Genomic DNA, 27,342 nt, shown 5'->3' on the forward strand with positions numbered 1-27,342 from the left:
TCTGCTTTACTACTTATTACTGATTAACCTATGTGACATTCATCAGTACTGCCAGCCAGCTTATTAAAAAAAAAATACACCCGATTCCAAAAGATTGCTTTTCTTCTACCTTTGTTTTCTTCTCTGCGTACCTTCATATTTTAGATTCTGCCAAAACACAAAAATATAATGGAGACCACATATGATGACATCTATTTTGACCCAAGTAAAAAGGGAGAAATTAAGCCATTGTGTTTAGTCTGTGAAGAGCATTTTTATTTTTTCGCCCTTATCTATCATTGCATAGCACATTGATCCAAAACTTAGAGGCTTGCAACAGCCATTTTATTCTCCTCTCAGGTTTCGGGGGTTGGCTGATGGTCTCGTCTGGGGTGGTTCCCTCTTTGGGCTCATACATTTGCAGTGAGGCGGCAGCTGAGGTTAGAGTCACCCGAAGGCTTCTTAGTCACATGTCTGGTGCCTAGGTCGGGATGTCTGGAACAATTGGGGACAAAGGACTCTGAACATGACTTTTCCACGTGGCTAGCTTGGCTTTCTCATAGCTGGGGACTGTGGTGACCCTTGAGAGCTCATGCCCTATTTGGAAGGGGGCAGTGGCCTCTCAGCTTTGCTCGTTCCCATGTGAATATGTGCTCAGGATGATTTCGCTTTCTGATTTTCAAAAAGAGGCTGAAAACTCAAATTTTCTTATGTGAAATCTAGTGATTTTTAAATATTGGCAACTAATTAACATTTAAAAAATAACATTGTGCTGGCCAGAAAGCACATGTGTGTTATGTTCCCAGTGAGAGACCTGCGGTGTGGGGAATAGAAACCAAGCATGGTAGGGCATGAAGATGAAGTATGCCGATAGGGTGTTTCCCCCTTTTTTTCCCTCATTCATAAGATAGGAATGAATAAATTAAACTGTAACAGTGGTATCAGTAGTAGTAATTTTATAAGTCTGATCTATATCCAAATTGGGCAGTTTTTCTTCCTCCAAATGAGAGCATAATGATAACTAAATCAGATCATTCACGAAAACAAGTGGAGAAGAGAGCACTGGGGAAGCACCTGAGGCCAGCACGAAGAGTGTAAAACAGGCAGCCACGTTAGGAAAATGAAAGAAAGCTGTGATTTTGAGACAGTGGCAAGCTAAGCTCTTTCTGTCTTTCAGAATATATGGAGACTTTCTTGTGCAGATAATTTTTTAACACGTGGCTTTCCATGAATGTTCTTTTCATTGAGGTAGAGAAATTATGACACTTCCTATATGTTAGTTTATTGCCTTTTTTAAACTGAATTGAACCCCTTTTCAGCTTCATAAGACTTAGCTTTAAAACACGCATCTGAGATGAGGAAGAAATCTGTTAAAGTCTATTGTTGGTCTGTCCTAGGTGAATTAATTTCCATATGTGCAAGTTTTGGGGAAAGTAAAGGATTCTGTTGTGTAACATATGTAGTAATCATGGGTATTTCGTCTGTGATAAATGTCATGGGAAAGGCCTTGCTGCTAGAGTAAGCAGTTCTCTGAGTTCTGCAGACTTCAGGAGAAACATAAATGCTTTCAGTACATCAGGATGCTAGGTTGTCTGCTAAAAGGACCATTTCCTGGATGTCACTCCTAGGAGTTGACTTAATTCAATGTATCAAATTCAAACCTAGGAGGATATGTGCCAGACATATTCTGCCTATTTTATTAATAGATTTTGCAACCTCTCTTGATAATTTCACTGAAACTGTGAACTCAGTGTTTTAAGTCTGACTAGAAATATTGAAGGGCATATTTTTCTCTCACTTCTGGTCTTTTTCTTTGAAGAAATGTATTGGCCAAGTACTGCAATTTGGTACTTGTAGAAGTCACAGTTGGTGGCAGAAACACTGAAAAACAAGGATAGAAAATTAATGATTGTTAATACGTTATTTGTTGGACTAAAGTCTATTATCTATTTCTTTTGGGCAAACTAATGCTATTAGTGAATGGATGCATAGATCTAAGCACTGAATTTATAGATCTAAAATAGTCTGTGTAACTAGAACTTAGCTAGTGTGTTTGTGCGCATGTGCGTGCGCGCGCGCGCACACACACACACACCCCCCCAACTCAATCGTTTTATAGTGATTTTACATATCCCAGTATTTCAGTAGGAAACATTTTACCTGTAGTCATTGTACTAGATTTTCTTGCGGTGGTAGATCACTTAGATTGATATTTCTATTGGTTTTATCTATTTTAAGGACTATAGAGTAAGGTGACTTAGTATGTTGAAAAGCATCTCAGTATAGAAAGAGCATGTCCTTGAACATATGGAAGTTTTGATGCTCTAGCAATAGAAATCTTGACTTGGCATCAGGACAACAAAATATTTTGTGGAGTTGGTGCTAAGTCCCGGATCATTTCCCAGGTCCATGGCAGAGGTTGATTTATTCCTTTGCAAATATTTATTGAGTGTCTGCTGTGTGGCAGACACTATTTTAAGTGCTGGGGATACAGATAAGTGACCAAAATAGATAAGAATCCCTAGTCTGATGGTATTTACAGTCTAGGGTGTTGATAAGGCATTCTTTTTCTATGTCCCCAAGAGATACCGGTAGTAGTATGTAGTGGGCTTACTTAGGGGGTAAAGTCCTCTGGGTCTATTTGACTTTTGAAACACTAGATCAAGACTAAGCAGAACATTGACATAGTCTGAAGTAATCGTCAATTATATCACATGCCTTTATAATGTGGCAGCGGGTTGTTCTCAAAAGCACAAGCAGCTCAAATGAGTCAACCGAGAATAGTGTCCTTGCTTTTAAAGGCAGACAGCTCAGAGATGGTTCACATAGGGCCTTTATTGTCAGGCTACAAATAGACATGGGTGCTGGTACAAACATGTTGTGAAAACACGGATGAGTCACTGTACTGTTGTTGTTTAAGCAAACTCTTCTTCCAGCTTCTGTGCAGGAGGTCTTGCCTGCTCGAAGACAGAAATTTACATTTAGGCATTTCTTACAGAGCTGAAGTATATATATGTAGTATTAACACTAATCATAATAAAGTATATGTATGTTTAGTATTCCTACATACGCACTTGTGTGTGTATCTATCCCCACATCATTAGAAGCAGATCTTGGGAACCATATGGATCATTTCCTATGAACCTATGTTCAAAATGAAACAGCTGAAGAAGCTACTATGGCTCCAAGTATAATCAATTGATAATGGCCACATAGACGACTGCACAAATTTCCCAACTTGGCACACCCGTCGGAGCCGTCAGCCTGCCCTGAGAGGACTCGAAGGCTTTCAGAGGGGGTACCCATGGATTCCTTGGGCCTCTGGGGTGACTGAACTGCTTTGCCAAGAGTTGACCGTAGATTTATCTAGGACCCAGCCCTGGCTTGTCCTATTTCCTGTTCCTTTCGTTCAAAAACAAAGGACTAGAGCATATGCTTTCTGAGGTCCGGGAAATGTGCAACACTTTTTTTTTTTTTTTAAGATTTTATTTATTTATTTGAGAGAGAGAGAATGAGAGATAGAGAGCACGAGAGGGAAGAGGGTCAGAGGGAGAAGCAGACTCCCTGCTGAGCAGGGAGCCTGATGCGGGACTCAATCCCGGGACTCCAGGATCATGACCCGAGCCGAAGGCAGTCGCTCAACCGACTGAGCCACCCCGGCGCCCTGTGCAACACTTTTGTTATCCTTCTCAGTACGCCCCACTCTAATAATGCTCTGGTCCCCTTGCTGTGCTATGAAGTAGAGAAAGGGTTTTCAGCCTCACCATCCTAGAAGCATGTCCTTTCCACAGCTAAACTCTGTGACCGTGCATGCCGACTCATTGCACTGTTTTTATATTCTTGGTTGCCAAGCAGGCTTACTGTTCTCTTCATTTAGATACTTCTGATTAAATTGTTAAACATAGATTTAATAAATATTTATGGATAGCTTAGTCTATGGGCAAGTTACCCATACAGGGAACACTTTTTGATACTCTGTGGCAAGTCTTTGTGTTTTTAAAAGTTGTTCCTAGCTTTATGGAACACTGAAAAATCTTTTAACTCAAATCGACATTGTTGATTGTGAATGACTGAGCATAGTCTAGAATGAAGAAAGTCATTTTAATTTCTTTCCCCAGAGTAAATATAATCCTATTTTCACAAACCTTTTAGCAAAAGGATACAGTAAGATTTTTAGAAATCTGTGAATTTTGTGATATTTATGGAGCCTAACGGAGCACATTTTAAGGAAATTTGTCTCATAATAAGGAACATTTATAGCTGGCATCTCCAAATTTGAAGCTTTATTTTAACATACTGCTGTGCTGAGAATATTTAATCAATCTGCTGAGGTTGGAAATGTATCATTTCTTCTTCACATATGATATTCCTCCCTAAGATAGACACTTCTTTATGAAGTTTATCATGTGCACTTTATAACAGCAATTGCTTCATTATAGTGAGGACTGTATAGTAATTTCAACTTACCTAAATGTTGCACTTTGGCACCAAAATGCATTTCTTTCTTGAAGTGGAAATGTAAGGTGATATGTTAATCTGCCTGAAATAGTCTTCCAGAAACATAAGAGAGTTTTAAAAAAAAGTTAGGGAGAGATAGTCTGTTGGAATGATACAGGTGGGTTGTTTTGGTAGTCAAAAATAAGTGTGTATTGGGGCGTCTGGGTGGTGTCTGCCTTCAGCTCAGGTTATGATCCTGGAGTCCTGGGATCGAGTCCCGCATCGGGCTCCCTGCTCAGCGGGGTGTCTGCCACTCCCTCTCCATCTGCCTCTCCCCCAGCTCATGCTCTCTCTCTCTCAAATAAATAAATAAAATCTTTTAAAAAATATAAATGTGTATTAGTGACAAAGTAAGGGGCCTGCATTGCTTTCTTGCCTCCATTGTGTATGCTGGCTATTCCTTCTGTCAGGAAGGAACTTAACTAAGTAATTTGCTTCACTTCATGTACAAATTCTGAATTAAGCCTGTTTGATTAAGGTTAAGTCAAATGTAACCAAATTTTTCACTTACCAGAACATATTTGGTTGGTTTTTTCAACTGAAAGACCTTTGTCAACTCTGTTTTCTTGGTGATTAGAAAAGGATAGTGATTTGGGCAGGCTGGCGATCCCAAATGTTGTGACATTCTAAAACTATTTCGTGTTTGTCTTGAAATTATGTTGAAATACCTTTATTTTTAATAAGATATAATTATGCATTGTAGAAAATTCAAACAATGCAGAAAAACTACATAAAAGGTAATTTTACTCTTAAACTCATCACTCAGAAATAACCATCATTAACATTTTCATGAACATCTTTTCTATATCTTGCAATGCATGTGTAAGGAGATAGATTGGTGTATAAGATTTTATATAAATGAGATCATATACCTGCTGTTTCATAACATGACTAGCATTTAATGGAAGTTTTTCCACTTCAGTATGGATCTTGAACATTATTTTTAATGACTACATCTATTTATACACATGATGATGCATGTCCTATAATTTACCTAATAAATCCTCTATTAGTACACTTTCAGTTTTCCCAAATTTTCTCATTTATAAACAAACTGTGGTGCTTAACTATGTTTTCATTCTTTGTCATTATCTCCTTAGAGTAAAATCCCTAGCAGAATGTTTGCAGGGTATGCTTATTTTATTTTTTTATATTTGTTTTAAATTATACTCCCGAAGATTATACCAGTTTATACTTCCACCAATAATGGACAAGACTGTCCACTTATATGCACTCTTTCAAAAACTGGATTTTGTCCCATATTCTCATTTTTGCCATTCAGTGGGTTGAGAATGATAGATCATTCTTACTCATTTCAAATTTCTTTGATTTTTAGTGAGGGTGAATGTCCTTCTGCATTTTTATTGACTATCTATACTTGTGTGTATTTGTGTCCTTGGCATATTTTCCTTTTAGGTATTTGGTTTTTTTCTCATTGACTCATAAGAACTCTGTGTAATAAGGATAATTTCCCTTTTCTTATAAAAAATATCACAAATACATTTTTCCTAGATCTATCCTGTGTCTTTTCACCTTATTTATGATTTCTTTTGCTATACAGATTTTAATTTTTATGTATTCAAAAATCTTCAATCTTTTATAGTTTTTTATTTTTGTTGTATATTTAGAGAGGCTTCCCTGCTCCAGGGTTAGAAAAATATTTGCCCACATATCTTAGTACTTTTATGTTCTCATTTAAATTTTTTTATCCATCTGGAATTGATTTTTGGGTAAGGTTATACTGGAATTTGATGTCTGGGCATTTCAGATGCTCTAGGCATGTATTCGTAGCTCTTCAAACAAACAAAAAATATTGTAAAGCCCCCCCGTCTTTCCCATCCTTTCTATTGGACTTGGAATTGTGGCTCTTTGGTGAAGGTTTTGGCTCATACTTTTCTGCAAGCAGGGAGCTAATTCATCTTTCAGTCTTCCCTCTTTCTTCAGTTCTTGCCGGGCAGTGTAAACAGAAATCCTGTTTATGATGACAAAGCACTTTTAGGCAGAGTAGATGGCAGTAAGGATTTGACAGCTGCGATCTGTCAGGACAGAAATCACTGATTTATAGGCTGTAGCTACAGAGGTGAAATAAAAAATGAGGGCTGGCTGTCCAGTCTTCTTCCCCAGTGCAGATGAATGGTCTGTGTCACTGGACCTTAACAAATGCTAGCAGGTGGTTCTGACTTGGCAAGAGGAAGGGAGGTTTTTTGAATGGGTGCACCTCAAATTTGAGCCATATAAGAATCACGTGGGGAACTTAAAAAAAAAATACTGATCCCACAGGCCTGATCTTCAGAGATCGTGATTTAATTGTTCAGGGTGGAGCGAAAGAATCAGTATTTTTTTCTTAAAAAAAACAAAACAAAACAAAAACTTCCCAGCTAATTGTCATGTGGCCCAGATTTGATTTAGAGACTTGCATCATTTCTTCACTTTACTTCTAATCATGTGGCTTGACTTTCTGCTGGGGACCTGCCATCAAAACTCCTGCAGATAATTCAGGTCTGCCTGCCTATTTCCAGTGGCCATGTCTAAATGGCATTGGGCTGCATCATTCTTCTTGGCTAGACTCCACTAGAGAAATTTAATTTTATTATTCTACACAGTTTGTATGAATTACCACGAACAGGGGCTGAAATTTCTTTTTATGGTTAGAAACAGTTGAGTTTCTTTTTAGAAGCTTGAAATAATACAGTTAAGTCAGTGAATACTTTATCATTTACTGCCACCAAAATATTTTCTTTTCCAAGTTTTACTTGGTTGAAAATTGTCAAAGACATAGAAAATGTTTTGTTTTCTTAGGCAGTTGTGCTGCATTTCTCCTGTTACTGCCGTCCACACTGCCTAAATGGTTGTGATGATTTTTCTAAATAATGAATTCCTCAATAAAAAGAACATAAAACAAGAAGGGTCATTCTTGAGTGTCCTATGAAGATACTGAATTGCAGTAAAGTCAAAGTTGACAGCATACATTTTTAATTTCTAAGGTTTCATCATCTTTTGAATGTGCTTGTTTGACATTAGTGCGGACAGGCATGATGGCCCTGGGGCCCTTATCACAGGTGGCTTCAAGACCTAAAATGCTGGTGTTACCAGTTACGGTTGAATTTTTTTTTTTTTTTTTTTCTTAAGAATCTTGTTCCTATGGTCTGACTTCTTTTATGCTTGATTTTTCTATTATGGGACTTGTGCTCATTTTCTTGACTGTTTTGTAAAACAGGGACCATCTTTGGTTTAACTTCATACCCTGATATAAGGAGAAAGACGTTCATAAATTGTTTTGGATGTGGGTTTTGACTTCACAGCTGTAAAGTAAAAGAAACTATTCTGTTTTTACAGCCAATCCCATGTGTTTAGTAGCACAGGGAATGAAGAGAAGCAACTTTCAATGGCCGTAGTGAGGCCCCTAAGGCATCTGTTGATTTGGGATTTGCTCGGGGATATATTGAAGGTCTAAAGAGGTTTTTTTTCCCCCCATTTCCTCTGAGGACTAATCTTCATTTTTTTCTTTTCATGTCACTCCATTCAACTTCCTCTCTCCATCTTTTCCCTCTTCTGACTAAAAGGGGAATAGTAGAGGCAGGCCGGAGGAAGGGGATGAAGCAGCGAAGGAAAGAAAACCCACGTTTCATTGTATCTATGTTCTTAGCTCTTTATATATTATTGTCTTTCTTAGTCCACGTCATTTTCCTTGAAATAGCAGTCGATTTTACAGAAGAGAGAATTAGGATGTGGAGAGGTTGGTGACTGGGATTTAATTCAGGTGTCCCTGACTCCAAGACGTGCTGTTTATGCTGAGCCACCTGGAAGAGACGCTGGAAATCATCTAGTTCAGCTTTCCGTCTTATATCTAAACAAATACCTTATGTATATGTTACTGTTCATAAAAAATGTATTTTATATCAGAGACTATGCTAAACATTTTCCATGTATTACCTAATATGTATACTGTTTAAGGCATAAAGAGATAAAGTAATTTGCTTAAAGTCATGGATTGAGTAAAGGGGATAGTCTAGCATCACTTTGAGATTTTTTTTGACTTCAGAGTCCATTGTTAAACTACATCAACCCCACGTTTCCTACACAAAGAAACTAAAATCGACAAACTTGAAGTGACATTCCCAAGATCACCTGCTCTTTGGGGAACAGAACAAAGTCTAGACTCTAGATTTCCTGACTGTTGGTTCTTTGCTTATTCTCCTCTTCAACAGTGGGTGATTCTTGATCAGAAATGGAAGGAGATGAAAGCCTAACCAAAATGGAGCTGGAGCACTTCGTGCTACCTGATTCTGCCACACCTCTGAGCTCAGCCACACACAGTCTCATGAACTGAATGAGAACTAATAGAGGCAGGGAGAAATCAGAGCTAAAAGTGTCTTTATGAGTTACAGCTCTTAGAAATACACACACCCACATGTTATTTTCCTTTTTTTATATTCGTGAACCCTGAATATAACAAATCAGAAAAGGGGTTTCTGATAGTTCACCTTATAAATTGCTTCAAATTCTAGTAAGTTGAACTGAAGTATTTCAGTGCATGAGATTATTTTTAAATTTTCTATCTTATCAAGAGGAACATATCAAAATGTGGTGAAAATAGTGCTTTTCTCAGAAACACTGCAAGTATCTCTAAGCTTAAGCAAGTTTCCAGTGCAGTGTATATAATAAATCACCTGTCTGTTTCAAAATTGTCAGCAAGAGAATGGAAACTGTAGCACTTACCAAAAGATCAAGTACTGAAATAAAAATACTCTGCCTTTTAACAGTCACATGGTTTCCATAAATCAAAGCCATTTTCTGGAAGAAATTCATTGTTATCTTTACTGAGTGAGCAACAACGGCTGTTGACCTTTGATTAAGTGGAACCTAGGGTATGATTTGGGAATTTCTTCTTCAGTTCCTTTGGCGTTCCCTGCATGCCTACAGAGCACATGGAGGGATAGTGCAAAGCTTGATGAGAGGAAGAAAAATAGGAAGGCCCCTGGAGACCGTGTGCTTGCCTTCAGAGAGATTAATAGCAGTGTCAGATCAAGTAGAGAATTCTTAATCTCGCATTTCTTCTTTCTTCCCTCATGTTCTCTCTTACACCCTGGTGGTACTGTATTTTGATTGTGCAGTAGTCATGAGAAATAGGTACTTTTCCATGCTTGATAAAGAATGATGCAGTAACTTTGCCTGTCCCATATACCCAGAATGTGGCTTGTCCTGCCACATGGAACATTCCACTCCTACCCTTTCATGTTACACACGCTAAAGTAAGTTATGAGAAAGATAAATTAAAAGACATTAAAAAAAAACCCTCATTGTCAGTGCACAGAAGGGGAAACACTGCATGTCCACGAAAATCCCAGCTGAGGGCACACCCTATAGCCTTGCTGTGGTGAGGTCGTGGTTGTGTAGGTATCCATACTCCATGCACTTGGCGTGCCACACCGAATGCGGGTTTGTTCATATCACTTAACTCTTCCCGAATCGCAGTATCTTCACATGTAAGAGATCAGAACTGTTTGTTGGGCACAAGGGAGTCTCTTCTCTGCATGAATGTAACCTGGTTCTGCCAGCCTTGCTTGTTGTTCTTCATTCTCTCCCTCTGAAGAAGAATGAGGTGGATACCCTGATGATGTATGGAATGGCTATAAAATAATGGGATGGCATTCTTCAGTCATGTCGTAGAGCTCACATCCATGGAAACTGGGTCCCCTGCTGCCAGACTGTCAACCTCGACTTCTTAGAAATAGTTCTGAACTGTTTCAGAGTGTGGGTGCTCACTGTGTGAGAAGCCAGTCTTATTTGTCAGCCCTTGTTTCTTTTGCCCTTTCCCCACCCCAACCCCGTTATTACACAGTACTGTTCTAAAGGATTATCTGTTTTCTGAATTGAACTCGACCCTTCAAAGAGGAGGATGTGCTGTTGCCAGTGCCATTTTAAGGAGAATATTGCTGGCTCTGAAGCAGCGTAAAAAATATTTTGAGTGATCACTATAATAAGGGTCTCTTTGGATGGCTTTTAAGTGGGTATAGCACTTAGTGTATTTAAGTTCTGTAACTTTTTTTTATTTTGATATTTAAACTTTTATTACTGAAAAAGACATTTTTCAAATTTGCATATAGTTGACATACAATGTTACATTAGTTTCAGGTGTAGAAAGAACATATGAGTCAACCTCTCTGTATGTAATGCTGTGCTCACCACAGGTGTAGCCGCCATCTGTCAAAATACGATGAGTATACTTCCTATGTTGTGCCTTTTACTCCTGTGACTTATTCATGCCATAACTGTAACTTGATTTTAAAAAATAATTCCTGTGTAATCATTTCATTATACGATACGATAAGTGAGTGAAAGTTGCTAGAGAACTTCTGGGGCCGTGGGAAGAGGTGGACAGAGGCTGACAGGTAGATAGGTTAACTGTTTGTTGGGGGGCAGGGAATGACTGAGTGGTGTCTCAGATTACCCAGAAATCCATTCTGCTCCAAACAGAGGGTGGTTTAGATTAAGAGATGGCTTGTTTTATGTAAACATAAATCATACTTCTGTGAACAGGTAACTTATTGTTCAGTGAAGAGGGAGATCTTCCTCGTACCATTTTGTTTTAGTATACACATATAGAGATCACGCGATTTTGCTGTTATGTAAATTAACCTACCATTAAATATATATATATTTGTGTCTTCTAAAGCTATAGAATATTTACTCATTTGAAAAATGTTTATCTTACAAGTTTTATGGTTTAGATGTCTACCCTTACGTATGAATAAAGGGACTCTGTCATCTTTTTATATTTAAAAAATCATCCCTTGATAGAATACTATTTCAGGTTTAGAAAAGGATCCTCTTACAAATAAAAATGTGCTTTTCTAACTAAAATTCAAACTGATGAAAAATAGAGGGTATGGGCTAGTTTGCTATCGTCTGAGGCGTTGGTCCCAAATGACATGATTAAGTAAGTTACAATAATCTTTTAAGTCAGTAATACTTGATGGCTTATGTTTCCTTGTTCTTGTTTGGCTAAAGGAAAACAATGGTCTGAGTTTCCAGAGATAAAACCATAGGGAGGAGGCACCTGGGTGGCTCAGTCGTTAAGCGTCTGCCTTCGGCTCAGGATCCCAGGGTCCTGGGATTGAGCCCCGCATCGGGCTCCCTGCTCCGCGGGAAGCCTGCTTCTCCCTCTCCCACTCCCCCTGCTTGTGTTCCCTCTCTCGCTGTCTCTCTCTCCGTCAAATAAGTAAATAAAATCTTTAAAAATAAATAAATAAATAAACCATAGGGAGGTGTGGCCACAAAGATATAGTTATTCATGTCCCTACACACGTATTTCCTCTAAAATAAATTAAAGCTCTTCTATAAGTTTACACTGGAGAAGGAATAGGTAATAAATTTTTTTTTTTTTTGGAGTTGCTGTCTTAGAGATTGCAGGATAGAGGGCAAATTTTTTTTTGCCCCCTTTGCTCTCCCCTCTCAAATCTTTCCTTTAGAAAAAATTGCTTTTGTGTATAAAATGTAACTATTTATAAGTACCTGCTATGTTCAAGGTGACATCAGGCTGAAACAAACACTGAAGGTAACCACAGAGAGAAAAACACCCCAAAGTACTGAATCACATCTACCCACTTGGTGGTATTATTACACAGTGTGATTTCACATACAGAAGCTTCAGTTAATATTTTTAGAATGGATCAGAGTCACCTCCTTTTGCCTTCTGTCATCAGCCACCAGTCGTTAGAATTCCTGTAGTCCTTTGGAGCGGGCTGGCAGCCCTTGGAGTAGGGAGAGGTGACTAAATCGTATGGTGAAATACATGGTGATATTCCTACTGGTAAGAATCTTAATTCTTCACGTCTATTTGCTGTGTTTGCTCTGGCCTTCGTAATAGCATATTCATGTGCTTAATTTCCCTAGTGCCATCACACATGGGAAGGAAAAAGACGTGTTTCTTTTAACAGCTTTATTTTCTTTCTCTTAGGGTGTGTTGGAGAGCTTCCTGGGTACAGCTGTCTCTGGAGCTGTCTTCTGCCTGTTTGCTGGTCAGCCCCTCACCATCTTGAGCAGCACAGGACCTGTTCTAGTTTTTGAGAGGCTTCTATTTAATTTCAGCAAGTATGTATACACATATCTAATTATAAATTAGGATTGTTTAATTGTAGAACATTCATAGTCTAGATTGAGCGTAGAATAATAATTAGGTCTATCAGAACATGAGAATTTTAAGATGTGGAGGTTGGAAGGCCCTTGGAGACTAGATATTCCAACACACATTTTATGTTTGGTCCAGCGGAGGCCCAGATGATGTACTATCCGCTTGCCCTCATCGTCATTCTCTGCCCTTATAGCCTCGCTCCGTGCTCCAGGGGCTGACCCCTGTGTGGATTGCAACACTAAGGCTCCTTTGCCCGCTGGCTTCTTCTTGGGTTTGGTGGTGCTTCAGTAGGACAGGAAGGGCGAGAAGTCAGGATGGGTGTCTACCTCCCTGCCCCTCACTGTCCCTGCTTTAACACTGCAGTCTGGCAGGGGCTTGTCCCTTGCGTATAGCCTCTGTAAGGTGCCCCCTCTGTCCTGGTTCTAGCCCTCTCCAGGCTCTGGTGACTCTAGTCCTTCCTTGGCCTTTTCAAGCTAGGAGGTAAAAATGGCTCCCTGATGTCGCTAGTCCCCAAGTACCTTGCCATTCTCGGTTACTGACACCTCTGTAAATAGCCCATTTATTGTTTTCCTCACAGTCCTGTTCGAGAATGCCTTCTATTTCCTGCCATGATCCTGACTGATACACTAGAGAAAGAAAATGTCTTGTTCAAGGTCACATGACTCTTTAAAGAAAGAGCCTAGCTGCTCCAATGATCCGCTGCTCCTAACCCTGATCTCAGTGTTCTTAACTAAAGATATATTTTAAGAGTCAGCTGAGTAATAACATTTGTTGAGCACCGATCATGTACCAAGGTACCAAGTATTATCCTAAGTGCGCTACATGTACTCCCTCATTTGAGTCCTGTAGCAATACTGAGGGAGGGGCCACACCTTGTTTTATAGATTAGAAAACAGGCAGGAAGAGAGTAAGTGCATGGCTGAAGGCTCCATCATCAGTTGTTGGTAGGGCTGGGATTTGAATTTCTGCTTCACTTTCTGGCTCAGGGGCCTATGTCTCTTATGGAGTCACTAGACACTCCTAATGGACATAACATTGTGATATCATATTTTCTTTTAGAAATTGATGGATCATTTTAAGAAGGAGAAAATCAAGTTAAGTGAATTATCCGAGTGGCCACATTAGCACACAAATAGATTCAAAATCAAATTGGGTATTCTGGCCTCTTTCTAATGAACTTGATACCTCTCTGAGAGAATTGCCTTTCCCATCCTTAGGTAGATTGCAGAATTTCATATGAGTTGCTGGCATTCCTTGTTGGAATTTCTGTACTCTTACATTGTTACACATTTTTATGATTTTATTATTGGAAATTTTATTACGTACATGCTACCTCCTAGACTTAAGTACTGGTACAGTAGCCTTTGAAACTCTGCAAGCCATCAAAAACGATCCCAAGGTAGAGGAGGGAATGAGGATTTAAAACTAGTGTTTTGAGAACTGGGTTGAGAACATCAGCAAGGGTCTTATGAAAATTTAAAGTTCTAAATTTTAAATAGTGTGAATTTTGTGTAGCTCACCACTACAAATCCCTCCTCCATCATAATTCTCAGAAGGACATTGGGAAGAATCCTGTTTGTGTCAGTTTATAGAACGTCAGACCATTTTTATATGTTTAAGAAAACATTGTGTGAGACAAGAAAGCCTTTGTGGAAAGATGAAACAAGCATGTACTATAAACAGGAACAAACATGTGCAACCTTTGCAGAAAGATTTATTGGATGCAATGTGATCAGAGCCTTAATATACAGAAAATGTTTGCATCCCAGTTTACTTTAGATAATTGTAGGATAGAGATTATTTCCTTTCACTAAGCACGTTCCTTTCTCACTTTCCCTTCTGTTTCATCATAATTGGTAATGTAAACATAGTTCCAAGTGGTTTATTTGAAAACAGTTGTAAAGCAACAAGAAACATTTGAGAAGCTGTGCTTTAAATTCATCACTGAGTAGTATGTGGTACTTGTGTGGCAAACCTTATTATTTTGTTCACCATGCTGTATCATTTGCTTAAATATTATAACAACAGTGCTAATGTTTTGTCTAGATACAGATTATTTGTGTAGATCACTATTTCTCAAAGTGTATTTCCTCAATTTCTAGTCCCATTTTAGGTGTTCCAGGGACAAAAAGTTTCTGTGATCCCAATAAATCTGGAAAATGCTGTATATTTTATCTCCCTCTTAGTAATTCACTTTACACTTTAGCTTACTAAGAGATCTGAGAAGTCCTTTGGTAAAGAAACTGCTTTAGTCTGTCTTGCCCAGATTTTTTCCAACATATTTTACCATTTTTGAGAAGTAGGTAGTTTGAGTGGAGTCGAACGTAAATTCCACATAATCCACTGGTTTCCTTCTGACATGGGATACAGGTTTTAATGTTTGCCCTGTAAACTGGAGAATCACAAAGGAATATGAAAGATGTGCTGTCACCTTTTTAAAATTAATAACAGAACGAAGGCAAGAGCTTACAAACTTTGCAAATGACAGTTGTAGTTTTGTTTTCCTAATCCTGCAGGCTCTTTTGCACTGTTTTTATACCTTATAAACCTTATAATAATGTGAGGAATCTGAAAGAAGTTTTACCACTGTGTTCTAAGCTATGTAGAAGCCCCATAATTAAAGTTGGAGTTTAACCTGTATAATTGTCATTTGGTCATTCAATAATTTTTTCCTTCTATTCTTTGAACATTTTACTTAGAGGTCTTCAAATGATTATTTTCTTCTGTTATATTACTGGATTTATTCACGTAGTTTAGGGAGTTTTATATTTGTCAGTGACTGAACATTAACTTCTGTAGCATGCTTCAGATTAGTTCTTCAGTTTGTACCTTGGTCTTATGCTCCTCAGAAACTATAACTCAAAATATCTAGGAACACTGTGGTATCAAGGATGTAAGCCCATTTTCTCATTTGAATTCACAATAGTTTCTTTTGTCTCTACTATCATTTCCTGTTACTTTTTATAACCTAATTGCTATTTAAACTTGGCACTAAAGGGACTGATAAACTTATTGGATGTAATATTGCCATTTTATTGTAGTCATTACTGTTGATCAACTTGTTTTAAAAAGTTTCTCATCTCCTATTCCTCTTTCTTCTTGCTGCTGTAAACATAGCACTTTTATAATGAAGTGCCATGGGTTTTTGTGATTTTTTTTGGGTTATTCTTATAAAGCTACTCTGGGAGTATTTTAGTATTTTAGAGCAGCTATTTTGGTATATTGTTTAGATCCTAAGATTTAAGTGTATACGTGCATTTTTTTTTCCTTTGTACTCAGACTGAGTGTTCCTAACCATTAGCTAGTTATTGGATTTGTTTCTCATCCTGTCCTGTAAACATCAGTTCTCTAAACAACCATTAGCATTCTTAGAACAAATCAAGATTGCCCTGTCATCTTGTTAGGGAAGCAAAACTAGGTAATTGTTTAAAATTTTTATTTTAAGGAAAAAGTTTGTTGGCTCAGAAGTAATAAAACTGTTTCTTAACTCTGAGACTTGATTCATTGTGTGATAATGTAAATTATCTCAAATTCCTAGAATTTAGCTTTTTCTGTAGTCTACTTATCTCACAAAGACATGCATAGGATTAAGCAGTGGGGTTCCAGATGTAAAGGGAACTATAAGGGAGTGCAAAAGAGTGCAAAAATCTTCAGAAAGATTCCAGGAAATCCATAGGAGATAACTCTCTACCCAAGTGTTAATAATCTCCTGCTTTGGTCATATTTCCAGTTTATGTGATTTGATGAAAAGAGGGAAACAAAAGACAGTGATTTTAAGGCCCACCCTAAATACACATCAGATAGGGGAATGATGGTATGATTTTTTTAAAGGAGCAGCCCAAGAATGCAGAGATTTGGTTTCTGGTTCAGCTCTGCCATTAAAACCTTGGCATTGGATAAATGACTTAACTTTCATTGTTGGCCTTGGTGTCCTCATCTATAAAATGAGACATATTTGACTAATTGATATCTGTATCAAGATTCTCCAGAGAAACAGTACCAGTATGATAAAGAGATTTATTATAAGGTGTTGGCTCACACAATTATAGAGACTAACAGGTCTGAAATCTGTAGGGTGGGCCAGCCTGGAGACCCAGGAGAGCTGATGTTCCAGTTCAAGTTCAAAGGGTGCCTGCTATAGAACCAGAAAGAGACATGTTCCAGATAAAGGCCAAAGGCAATCGGCTGGAGAAAATTTCTTGCTTAGGGTTGGCAGATTTTTTGCTGTATTTGGTTGAAGAACTTGATTGGATGAGTTTCACCCACATTATGGAAAGCTATCTGCTTTACTCAAAGTGTACCAATTTAAATGTTAATGTCATCAAAACCACCCTTACAGAGACACCAAGAATAATGTTTGACCAAATATCTGGGTACCATGTGATCTAGCCAAGTTGACACGTAAAATTAACCATTGCAGTCTCTAAGGAACTTTTAATTCTAATATTCTGTAAAATTTTCACTCAGGATCTCCTGGCTCCCTGTGATAGCTTATAGGTCATGTCAGTAACTATTTCAAGTCCTAAGCCATAGGCTTGCCTTAATTCATCTAGCAAGTTTTCATTGGAAACCTATAGGCCAAGCATTATATTAGGTTAGAGAATTTAAATTTTATTCTAAGAGCAGTGTGAAGCCATCAAAAGGTTTTAAATGGGGGTGGGGGGATCTGATTTACATTTAAAAAGATCATTTTGGCTGTGATGTGGAAAATGGCTTTGAGCTGGGCAAACATGGATATCAGTAAGGACTTTAATCAAGCAAAGATTTCTTGGTGGCCCAGATTGGGTTGGTGGTGGTGAAGGTGTTGATACCATGCCTTTAGGAAAGTATTCAATATATCACCATCAGAAACTCATTGTTTAAAAGCAAGACTGTAGAACTTCAAGCATGCATGCTCCTTGATTATTTCTTTTTCTTGTAGAAGAAATATGACTACTACTCTTTGCTTTTTCATCATAAATGATGAGAATACAATAAAATAATCTTCACATAATTTTAAAAGAATCAATTTGAAATGATAAATGTCAACACTTGACCCATCTTTTCCTAAATGTGAACTAATTTACTTAAAAGAAATGGAAAGGCCTTCAAAAAACAATGGCATCCTCTGATGCAGGCAGCCTATTCTAAGACTGCTGTGGGATAGGAACAGACGAAAAACAAGGTGGTCACAAGATGCTTTACACACAACTTTAGCAGGAAGATATCGTGTCTGTGGGCAAGCTTCGTGAGAAGTGGTTGCATCTGGCTATAACACAGCAAGTGTATGCTACAGCGTACTTATCCTTAAATACCTTGAGATTTCTCTGCAACTCCTTTTGGCCTCCCCCACCCAGAATTAGTTATTCCTCTGGGACACTCTGTGGGAACCTTTAGATATCGTGTAGTATTTTATGGTGTGATTATGTCTATCAGTTTGTCTCCCTCAGTAGATTGCAATGATGTACGGACAGAGAACATATTTAGCTTAGGATCTTCATTAACCAGTAAAGCTCACAAACATTTATTGAGTGCATACTGGCTACCAACGTGACACTTTCAAATTGTTTCTTTTATAAATTCCATAAAGGCAGGGACCAGATTTTTTGAAGGAGAAAATTGAGTGATTTACATACAAATGGTATGACTGTTTTTTATGCCATTCCTAAACTTCTGGGATTACTTCTTTACGGTAGCTTAATAATATTACTAGACCACATTCTTACCCTTAATATTTTCAGGATGAAATCAAGACTGAGCTTTATATCTAGTGTCTAAAAGTGATCTTGTATTTTTAGCAATCATTCTGCAGTCATTGGGTAGTTTTATATTATTCCTTTGTGTTCCATGGAGGAGGAGTCTAAATACCTTTCTTTCTTCTTTCCAGGGACCATAATTTTGACTACCTGGAGTTTCGCCTTTGGATTGGCCTGTGGTCAGCCTTCTTGTGTCTCATTTTGGTAGCCACAGATGCCAGCTTCTTGGTTCAGTACTTCACTCGCTTCACCGAAGAGGGCTTCTCTTCTCTGATTAGCTTCATCTTTATCTACGATGCTTTCAAGAAGATGATCAAGCTAGCTGACTACTACCCCATCAACTCCAACTTCAAAGTGGGCTACAGTACTCAGTTTTCCTGTGCCTGTATGCCTCCTGACCCAGGTGAGGACATCATGCTTAGTGTTTGTGCTTCCCCTGTGCTTGGAGGAAGGTGTAGGCTCCATGCATGCAGGCTTTCAACATGGTATTTTCTCTGAGAAACCATCCTGCTGAGTTTGAAGTCTCATTACCCCGAGGTATCTTAGCCACGTGATTCAATCAGGAGGTGAAACCAGGAGCTCTGGAATGTGAATGTATTTAGCTCAATACTTTGAAAATAACTCAAACTGCAGTATTTCCAAGGAGATTTAGTGTACATTAGTCTTGATCTTATCCGATAGTTGAGGGAACCAGGTACAAATATTAACAGATATAAGGACCAGACCAACCCAGTCCTCTGAACTTCTATCCCATCTCTTGCCATTTCCTTATTATTATAGGAATCTCTTCCTAAAGTAAACTCTAAATAGATTATTTCAAGCTTATAGAAGAAACAAGATACTTATTCACTTTATATAATTTGAAGTGTGAAATTGAAAAAAAATCTCAGACTGGAGTTACCTAGTGGTAAAGTAGAGCCTTATAGTTCATCTGTCCTAGACAATGTGAATAAGAAAGGAAAAGAAGAAATGAACGGAAGAAAAGGAGTGTTACGCTCTCAGGGAAGATTTATATTCTAGAGTTAGGAAAGACATAAAAGTGAAAAGTAAGTTCTTGGTAAGGAATTTGATTCTGCACATTTTAGCACTTTAATATCTATCTTGCCAAACCTGGTCAGCATCAGGATTTTTTCCCAAAAAGGTGCTCAATTTGGTTTCTGGAATTTTTTTTTTTTTGGAGTAATTCATCATCATTTTATAATATGGAAGGCATTTGGGGGAAAAGATTCACTTTGGGGAAAGTTGTTTTATATTTGCTCTGGGAGACTGAGGGGTAGACATTTGTGTCAGACAATTACATGGTAATAGTGTTAGTTATCCCAGGTGATGCAATTAGCTACAGGTCATTGTCCCTTAAAATAAAAATTGATACACACTCCAGGCTTTTGACTAAGGTCTTATAGCACCAGGAGTACAACAGTGTACTGAGGGCTGTGTAAACCTGAGCATAGATGTAGGGCACATTCATGCACTATACACTTTTACTTATAGATTCTGAGGAAAAACCTCTTAATGTTTACAGTAAAACAAACGTGGATGTATTACAGACTAGAATGCAAACAAAAATTTAAAAAATAAAGAAGATACTACAAAGAATTTTAATGCTTGTGACCAGGCTGTGTCAGATTACTCTCAGAAATTTTGGTATTGTATCTGCATTCTTCTCTGCCCCTTGGGTGGAGAAGTCTTCGAACACCTGTAGCATCTTGAGTGGTGAGAGACAAGAGAACAGTATCTCCCTAAAATTGGGTCACTCAGCAACACTGATGGAAAGATAGGGCATTGTTGGGCTTTGCACTCATGGATTCTTTGGTCTTATTTAAGGACAGTCGACACACATTAAAATAAAGCGCATGTTTAAAAGCAAAGCGGAGACAAGTACAAAGGGGGAATTTAAAGATTCGGGCAACTTGAATGATATATAGACACAAAAGCTTATTGTCAAAATGTTATAGTGATTACAAATATTTCATAACTTAAAAACTGCTTGGAAAAGAGTAAGCACTCAGTGCATGATAGATACTACCATTAGGATTAATGAAATATGCTTGAGACATGGATGTTACCATTACACAACCATGTAGAACTTGTCCAAAAAGAAAGTGTGGGGGGGTGGTTTACCCTCCCATTTTGGACTTTCAGGGGAAGTCCAGACTATGCATGTTCAAAATATTGACTCACAGACATATTGAATTGGAGGATTTTGAACTTTCGTCTTGATTATTTCTATCTTTATATATTTATCTATATGTAAATATTTATTTATGAAGAAGTCTGTAATCTGACTTCATAGACAAGTCTGAGGAGTCATACAGCAATTTTTTCCTAAAGGAGAAAAGATACTTTCTCAGTTGTTTTGAGGTGTGAGATATTCGTAAAGCCAGATAAGGGCTTTGTCAGCACACCTGTCACAAAGAAAATCTACGTACCTGAGGCTAATGGAAACTGAAACTCGTTTTAATTGGATGCTGGTAGAGAGGGTAATAAGAAGCCAAGGAAGACATATTTGAATGTGTTTTAACTGTGAAAAATATATAAAAATTTTACATGTAATTTTCCTTCCAAGAAGGATCATTGTTTTCTTGAAAAACTCATTTTGAGGCTTAACATGTGCATAGTGAGTACTAGCTGAAGTGGAGATAGCTTTTCCTTTGAACTTTTTTCTTTAGCTTGGATAGAAAGTCTGTCCTAAATAGTTAGGAATTTTCTTGGAAGGACTCTGACAATTCCTACTACCTCCAAGTGGTACCAGTAAAGCAGTGTAGCAGGGCTTTGAAATCAGAAAATCTTGTATTTGAGTCCCAGCTTGGCTAATCATACCCTGTGTGTGACTTTGGGCAAGTTCCTTTCCCCAAGGAAGCTTTGCCTCACCTTCCTCATCTGTAAAAAGGAGTTAGTAACAGTACCTACCTTATAGAATTGTTATATCTTACAGAAAAAATGATGTATTTCAAAGTACTCAAGACAGTTTCTGATATGTAATAAGCAATTAAGTGTTAACTGTCATTGTTAACACTGCTGGTATTATTTATTAAAACTTAAGGTTAGTAAGTATGAATGATAGAACCAACAAACCAGTCTTCATCATCCTCCTTCCTAAGCAAATATTGTTGGATAGTTGGCTTATTCTGCAACAAGACCATTGGCTGCACCCCATATTTTTAGAGTTGTCCCGATGAAAGGCACTCCTGAAGGATATGCACATGAATGTGAGGGATTATTTTAACCTATGGAAATAAAATCTGTTTCTGGTTTGGAAAAAGGCAAACAGATATTTCCATTTTCATGACAGTCTCATACTTTATAAAACCCTTTAAGACTAGTGATTGTATGTTTCCCTCATAACCTTAATACTTTTTGATAGAAAACCTATATACCACCATAAATTTAGTACTTCGTGATAACAAACGTGAAAACTGATAGAGAATAATACGGTTGCATGTACAGCTAGAGCAAGTGTTCCTAAAACAACAAAAGCCTGGCCTTTCATCGCACCATGCACTCCTAGTAAAAGAATTCAGTCAATGAGTCAATAATATTTAAACTGGCGGATGACTTGTTTTTCAACACTGGGACAGTATGTAACAGTGAACCAGCAACTACACAGATGGAGTCATGATCCTGCAAACTGAGAAATCATTTTACAGGAAGGGAACTAGGGGTCACTTAATCACTAAGAAAACTCTACTCATGGCCACAATAATACTGTGAATTTTTTCTGCTTTGTGAAGACAACTCTTCCTCCTCTTTTCCTTCCTTATCTTTCTTGTTCTCACTTGCTTCCATAAATCTTCATCACTTCCTGAGTTTCAGTTTCTTCATGCATCTTTTTCTCCCTTCATTTTGCCCCATCTGTTGCTCGGGGGCCAAAGTCACGTACCTTCTTAGGTTCTCGTTTACTGAAGAACTCCGAAAGTTCAGTTGCAAGTGTTAAAAGGAAAATTAGCCATGAGATTTGACATATCAGTCAGGGTGGAGACATGGTTTTTGAGCTAAAATTTCCTTTTCTTAGAATGGCTATTAATTGATGTAATAGAGGTCATATTTCCCCACTGTGCCTTGAAGATTACATAGCAGAGGCGTATAAGGAAGATGATTCAGTTCAGAAGCCAACAGTAAAAACTAAAAAATATCCAAATGAAGGGCAATTCACAATATTACTATTCATCGCCAACATCCCAATGTTAGTGTGATAAAGTGTAAACAGTATATGCTTTGGAGTAAAGGAAAGTGAGCGTGAATTCAGCTCTAACTAGCAGTGTGACCCTGGACTAGGCTAATCACACCTAATTTCTTTGTTTTATAACCTGTGGGCTGGGTTAGTAATTGTACCTACTCTTAGAAGTTACTATATGGATTGAATGAAAAAGTATATGTAACGTTGTTTGGCACCTAATAGATACCAAGTAAAAATTTGTTCTTTTTCTCATTTCTCATTGTTTGACAAACGAGGCCCTAGCCAGTTTTATCATTTAGTTGTATTATTTTAAAGGGGTTCAAAATTTAATTTTCCCTGCAATTTTCCTAGAGGAAGAGACTAACCAGGTTTTCCTAAGCCAGCCCCCCTCAGATTAACAACTAATGTGCTGTTGTAGATAAATCTGAAACATTGGAGCTATATTTAAAGAAAAAAATGTTAAGTTCAGTACATCGTAGTTAGATCACTTAATGTTATTCCACTGAATCTCAAGTCTACAAGAGTGTTGCACACTATATATAATCATGTAGAAGAAGGCTCTAAAGTCCTAGAGGTGAAATGTTCAGTTCCTTTAAGGGGAATTGGTCTAATTCACTCAAAAACATAAATGATAGAATTTTGTAAATAGGGAATAAGACATGAGCTCTCCTCTTTCCTTTTTCCTCTCTTCTTCTCCTCCACCTGCCCTTTTGTCCTTCCCCTTCTGCTATCCACAAAAATGCATAAAGAACCTATTCCATCCCTTTTTAAGAATTGTGCTTGGGATGAAGTACGCTATACATACACACACACATGCACTCACAACACACATACATGCCCATCTATACATTACACCATACACACATACCACACACACCTGTACAGTATGCCAGGGGCAGCTGTACACTGTACTACTGTGCACACCCAGTATATCACACATACCTGTACACCACACGTACGCACACCACACCACACACACCACACACACCACACACACCTGTATAGTACACCAGAGGCAGCTGTACACCGTACTACTGTACACACCCAGTATATCACACATACCTGTACACCACACGTACGCACACCACACACACCACACACACCTCTACAGTACTCTAGAGGCAGCTGTACACCGTACTACTGTGCACACCCAGTATATCACACATACCTGTACACCACATGTACGCACACCCCACCACACACACCACACACACCTGTACAGTACACCAGAGGCAGCTGTACACCGTACTACTGTACACACCCAGTATATCACACATACCTGTATACCACACGTACACACACCACACCACACACACCACACACACCAGTACAGTACACTAGAGGCAGCTGTACACTGTACTACTGTACACACACAGTATATCACACATACCTGTAAACCAAACGTACGCACACCACACCACACACATCACACACGTAGCGGTACATACTACACACACATATACCACACTGCACACACACACCTATACACCGCATACTACATCACACACACCTGTACACCATACTGCACCACACACGTGCACCTACACACACACACACACACACACACATATATCATACTGCACACACACACCATCCTACACACACCTATACATAGCACACCACACACATCTATACATCACACCACACACACATCATACCACACACACCCCACACACTTACCTGTACATCACACTGCACACAATCGGACCTATACACTATACACAGACACACCACATCACACACCCCACCACACTACACACACACACATACACACCATAAACACACAAACACGTACACACAGATTTTTATAAAATGTGCTGTTTTTAAAATAGTGTTAATTACTTTTTGAATGAACGAGGTCAGATTTTCATTGGACCTATGCTTTGGAAATACATTTCCACTTCGGTACCTGTTTTCATTTGCCTAATGTGTCAAGGTTACAGTGACTGAACTCTCAAGGGCACATTAATATTTTAGAAAGGGTCAAATAAGTTTTCTAACCAAATGTGGTTTTGTATCTGGAGGGGAAAGAAGCCTTGCTAAAAATGGTAAACAAATTAGAAAAGCAAGAAAATTGCTGCAAGGGAATAGACACTGTACTTTATTGTTAACAGAAGGGATATATTTTATTGATTCATTGTTGACTGTTCCAGGGAGAACATGCTTAATAATGGATGAATGATTAAGAGGGATAAATCCTTTCTCAGGCACGGAGACATTGTTGTCTATAGTATCTCTAAGTAAAAGGTGGCTTTTTCCCTGGTGTAAAACCGTAAGACCAAGTCAAGTGATTGAAAGTAGCCATGGCTTCCATTTCTGCACCTTCCTTTTACTCACAGCATGAAGTGGCCTCCGAATGCTCTAAAATGGTTGTCAGTAGCGTAGAATTTCATTACCATTTCTTTCTATATAATTTTTCTACTGTCTTAATAAATGCTATGCACCAATATGTTACAACCATTAAAAAGAACTGCTGGATTGTGTCTCCTGTCCATATTATAGTCAATACGTGTTTCATAATTAGAAAGCCCACCGAAAGAAAATTCGGAAGTAAAAGGTAAAATTAGGAAATAAAAGATAATCCCAATTTATCTTCCATGACCTGCATCATATTCTATGTAGTTTTATTTTTATTACGTATCATTCCCTCTTTGGATTATAAAGTAGGTTTAAATCACAAACTAATGGTTAAACAGGAAGTACCAGGCCTTCTGGTATGGGATCACTCAGGCTTTGCATTTGCAAGGAGACTTTACCAGCACAGCTGACGTTTTATCATTCATGGTTATATGGCCTTTTGAGAAAACCATAGAAACTTGAAACATCCATCATTTCAGTTTCCTTTTACTCTCCTAGCCTAATATTTTAGTAGTTTCTAAACACTTGCAGGAATCGGAAAAGGGGAAGCAATGAATTTAGATAATCACCAGACCTGTATAATTCTCTAGTTGTGGATTTGTATGAAACACAGATTTGGAAAACATACCTCATAGTAATGTGTATACACATCTGAAATGTAATGATGAGTGGGTGTGGAAGAGAAGTGGGTTTTTGTTGTTGTTGTTTGTTTGTTTGTGAAAACAGTAGCTAAATACATCCCATTTAATAGCGAATAGTAGCCAGCTCTTTGACTTCCAAGGCGGTATCATAGGTGAACATGTGAAAAAGTGTCCACGGATTGGAGAGTGGTTTTTAACTTGAACTTGTCTAGGTACAGTGAAAACCTCAGGTATGAGGCTTAGTGAAAATACTTAGGAAAACGAAAAGGATAATATTAAGAAAAAGTGAAGAAAATTTCTCTATTAATTTTATTTATTTTAAGGCTCAAGGCTAAGCTAGTGGCAGGTAATTTCCCTAAGAGCTGTTTCTCCCAATGTTTTCCTCATTCACCTTGTCGTCCCTTGGCCTTTTATTGATCTAGACATTTAAAGCATAAATATTTGATTTTATTAAGAGGCACTCATGTGCTGAAATTATCCAGGACCCTTAAATAAGTCTGATGTGACCCTGCAGGCAAGAAGCTTCTTCAGTTTTATTCTTTATCTATTTTCCAGTTACTCAGTTTCCTCAAATTTGCTTAAGTAGAATGGAATAAAACATTAAAGTTTCATTATCATGGAGAATGCTCTTAAATTTTTTTCTCATTCAGAGCAGGTAAACCAATTCTGCATTATTATAATCCCAAGAAGCTATGTTGAGGGTACAGGTTCAGATTTGGCTAAGATTTATTAAGCACCATTCAAAGTGCCAGACATTTTACTAAGGGATTTTTTTTTTTAAAGATTTTATTTATTTATTTGACACAGAGAGAGAGACAGCGAGAGAGGGAACACAAGCGGGGGGGTGGGGGAGCGGGAGAGAGAGAAGCAGGCTTCCCGCTGAGCAGGGAGCCGGATGCAGGGCTCGATCCCAGGACCCCGGGATCATGACCTGAGCCGAAGGCAGACGCTTAATAACTGAGCCACCCAGACGCCCCTTACTAAGGGATTTCTATAAACTGTATTTCAGTATATTGTAATATTATAATATGTATGTATTTAATCATCACATAAAGCTTGTGAGGTAGCCGACTTTTTCCCAGGGGTGAAGTTTACTTTCTCCAGGTCATAAAGCTAGTAGTAACCTTAGCTAGCATCTCTTTCAGTTCCACTTGCTACTGGATACTCTGCTAACAATTTTGCCTACACCGTCTTACATAATCCCGCACAGTAACCTTATTGTTTCAAATCCAATTTCACAAGTGAAGGACCTGTGGCCAATAGCAGTGAGGTGACCCTATGCTCCAGAAGGTGGTGGAGCCAGAGTTCCAGCCCAGTTTTCTTAGCACTCCTTTCTCTAACTTGTGATGTGGTGGTACATCAAAGCAGACAGATCTGCCTCAATGGCCATTTGTTGCTCCTAGTTGACCTTATAGCTTTTGTATATATTCTTGATGTTATAGTTTCTGCTAATGTGTAAAGCAGAGGAATCATGGGATAGTTCCTGGTGCCAGGTACTAGAGGATAAGGAAGGACAACCTTAAAGGAGCAATGGATAGTCCCTGTGCAGGAGGTATACTAACATTGACATATGGATGTCACCTTTTTTTTCTGCTCATAGCCTGTTCTTTCTGTAGATCTCTCATCAAGCATAGAGGGGGAAAAAAGCCAGCTTAAGATAGGAACACTCCCAGGCACATTTTTAAATGTCTGTTACTGACAATGTTCATTCCCTATTCCAGAGGATCAGCCAGAATTTGATACACAGGAAGGAGGATCAAGAGAGTGGGGGGTGGGAGGGATGGGGTGGCTGGGTGATGGACATTGGGGAGGGTATGTGCT

At 38.3% G+C, this 27,342-nt stretch overlaps 1 protein-coding gene across 8 annotated transcripts in view; it reads left to right on the forward strand.

Moving 5' to 3' along the window:
• SLC4A4 (solute carrier family 4 member 4) overlaps positions 1 to 27,342 on the forward strand; it is a 335,807-nt gene that overhangs the window by 233,325 nt on the left and 75,140 nt on the right. For all 8 annotated transcript variants that reach the window (XM_073891772.1, XM_073891773.1, XM_073891770.1 and 5 more), the window contains 2 exons: positions 12,437 to 12,570; positions 18,477 to 18,748. In XM_073891772.1, coding sequence (XP_073747873.1) covers positions 12,437 to 12,570; positions 18,477 to 18,748 — 406 coding nt within the window. The remainder of the gene's footprint in view (positions 1 to 12,436; positions 12,571 to 18,476; positions 18,749 to 27,342) is intronic.

The sequence above is a fragment of the Callorhinus ursinus genome, unplaced genomic scaffold (genome assembly GCF_003265705.2).
Source record: "Callorhinus ursinus isolate GAN/ISIS: 27379988/994484 unplaced genomic scaffold, GSC_fseal_2.0 scaffold4, whole genome shotgun sequence".
Classification (NCBI taxonomy): domain Eukaryota; kingdom Metazoa; phylum Chordata; class Mammalia; order Carnivora; family Otariidae; genus Callorhinus; species Callorhinus ursinus.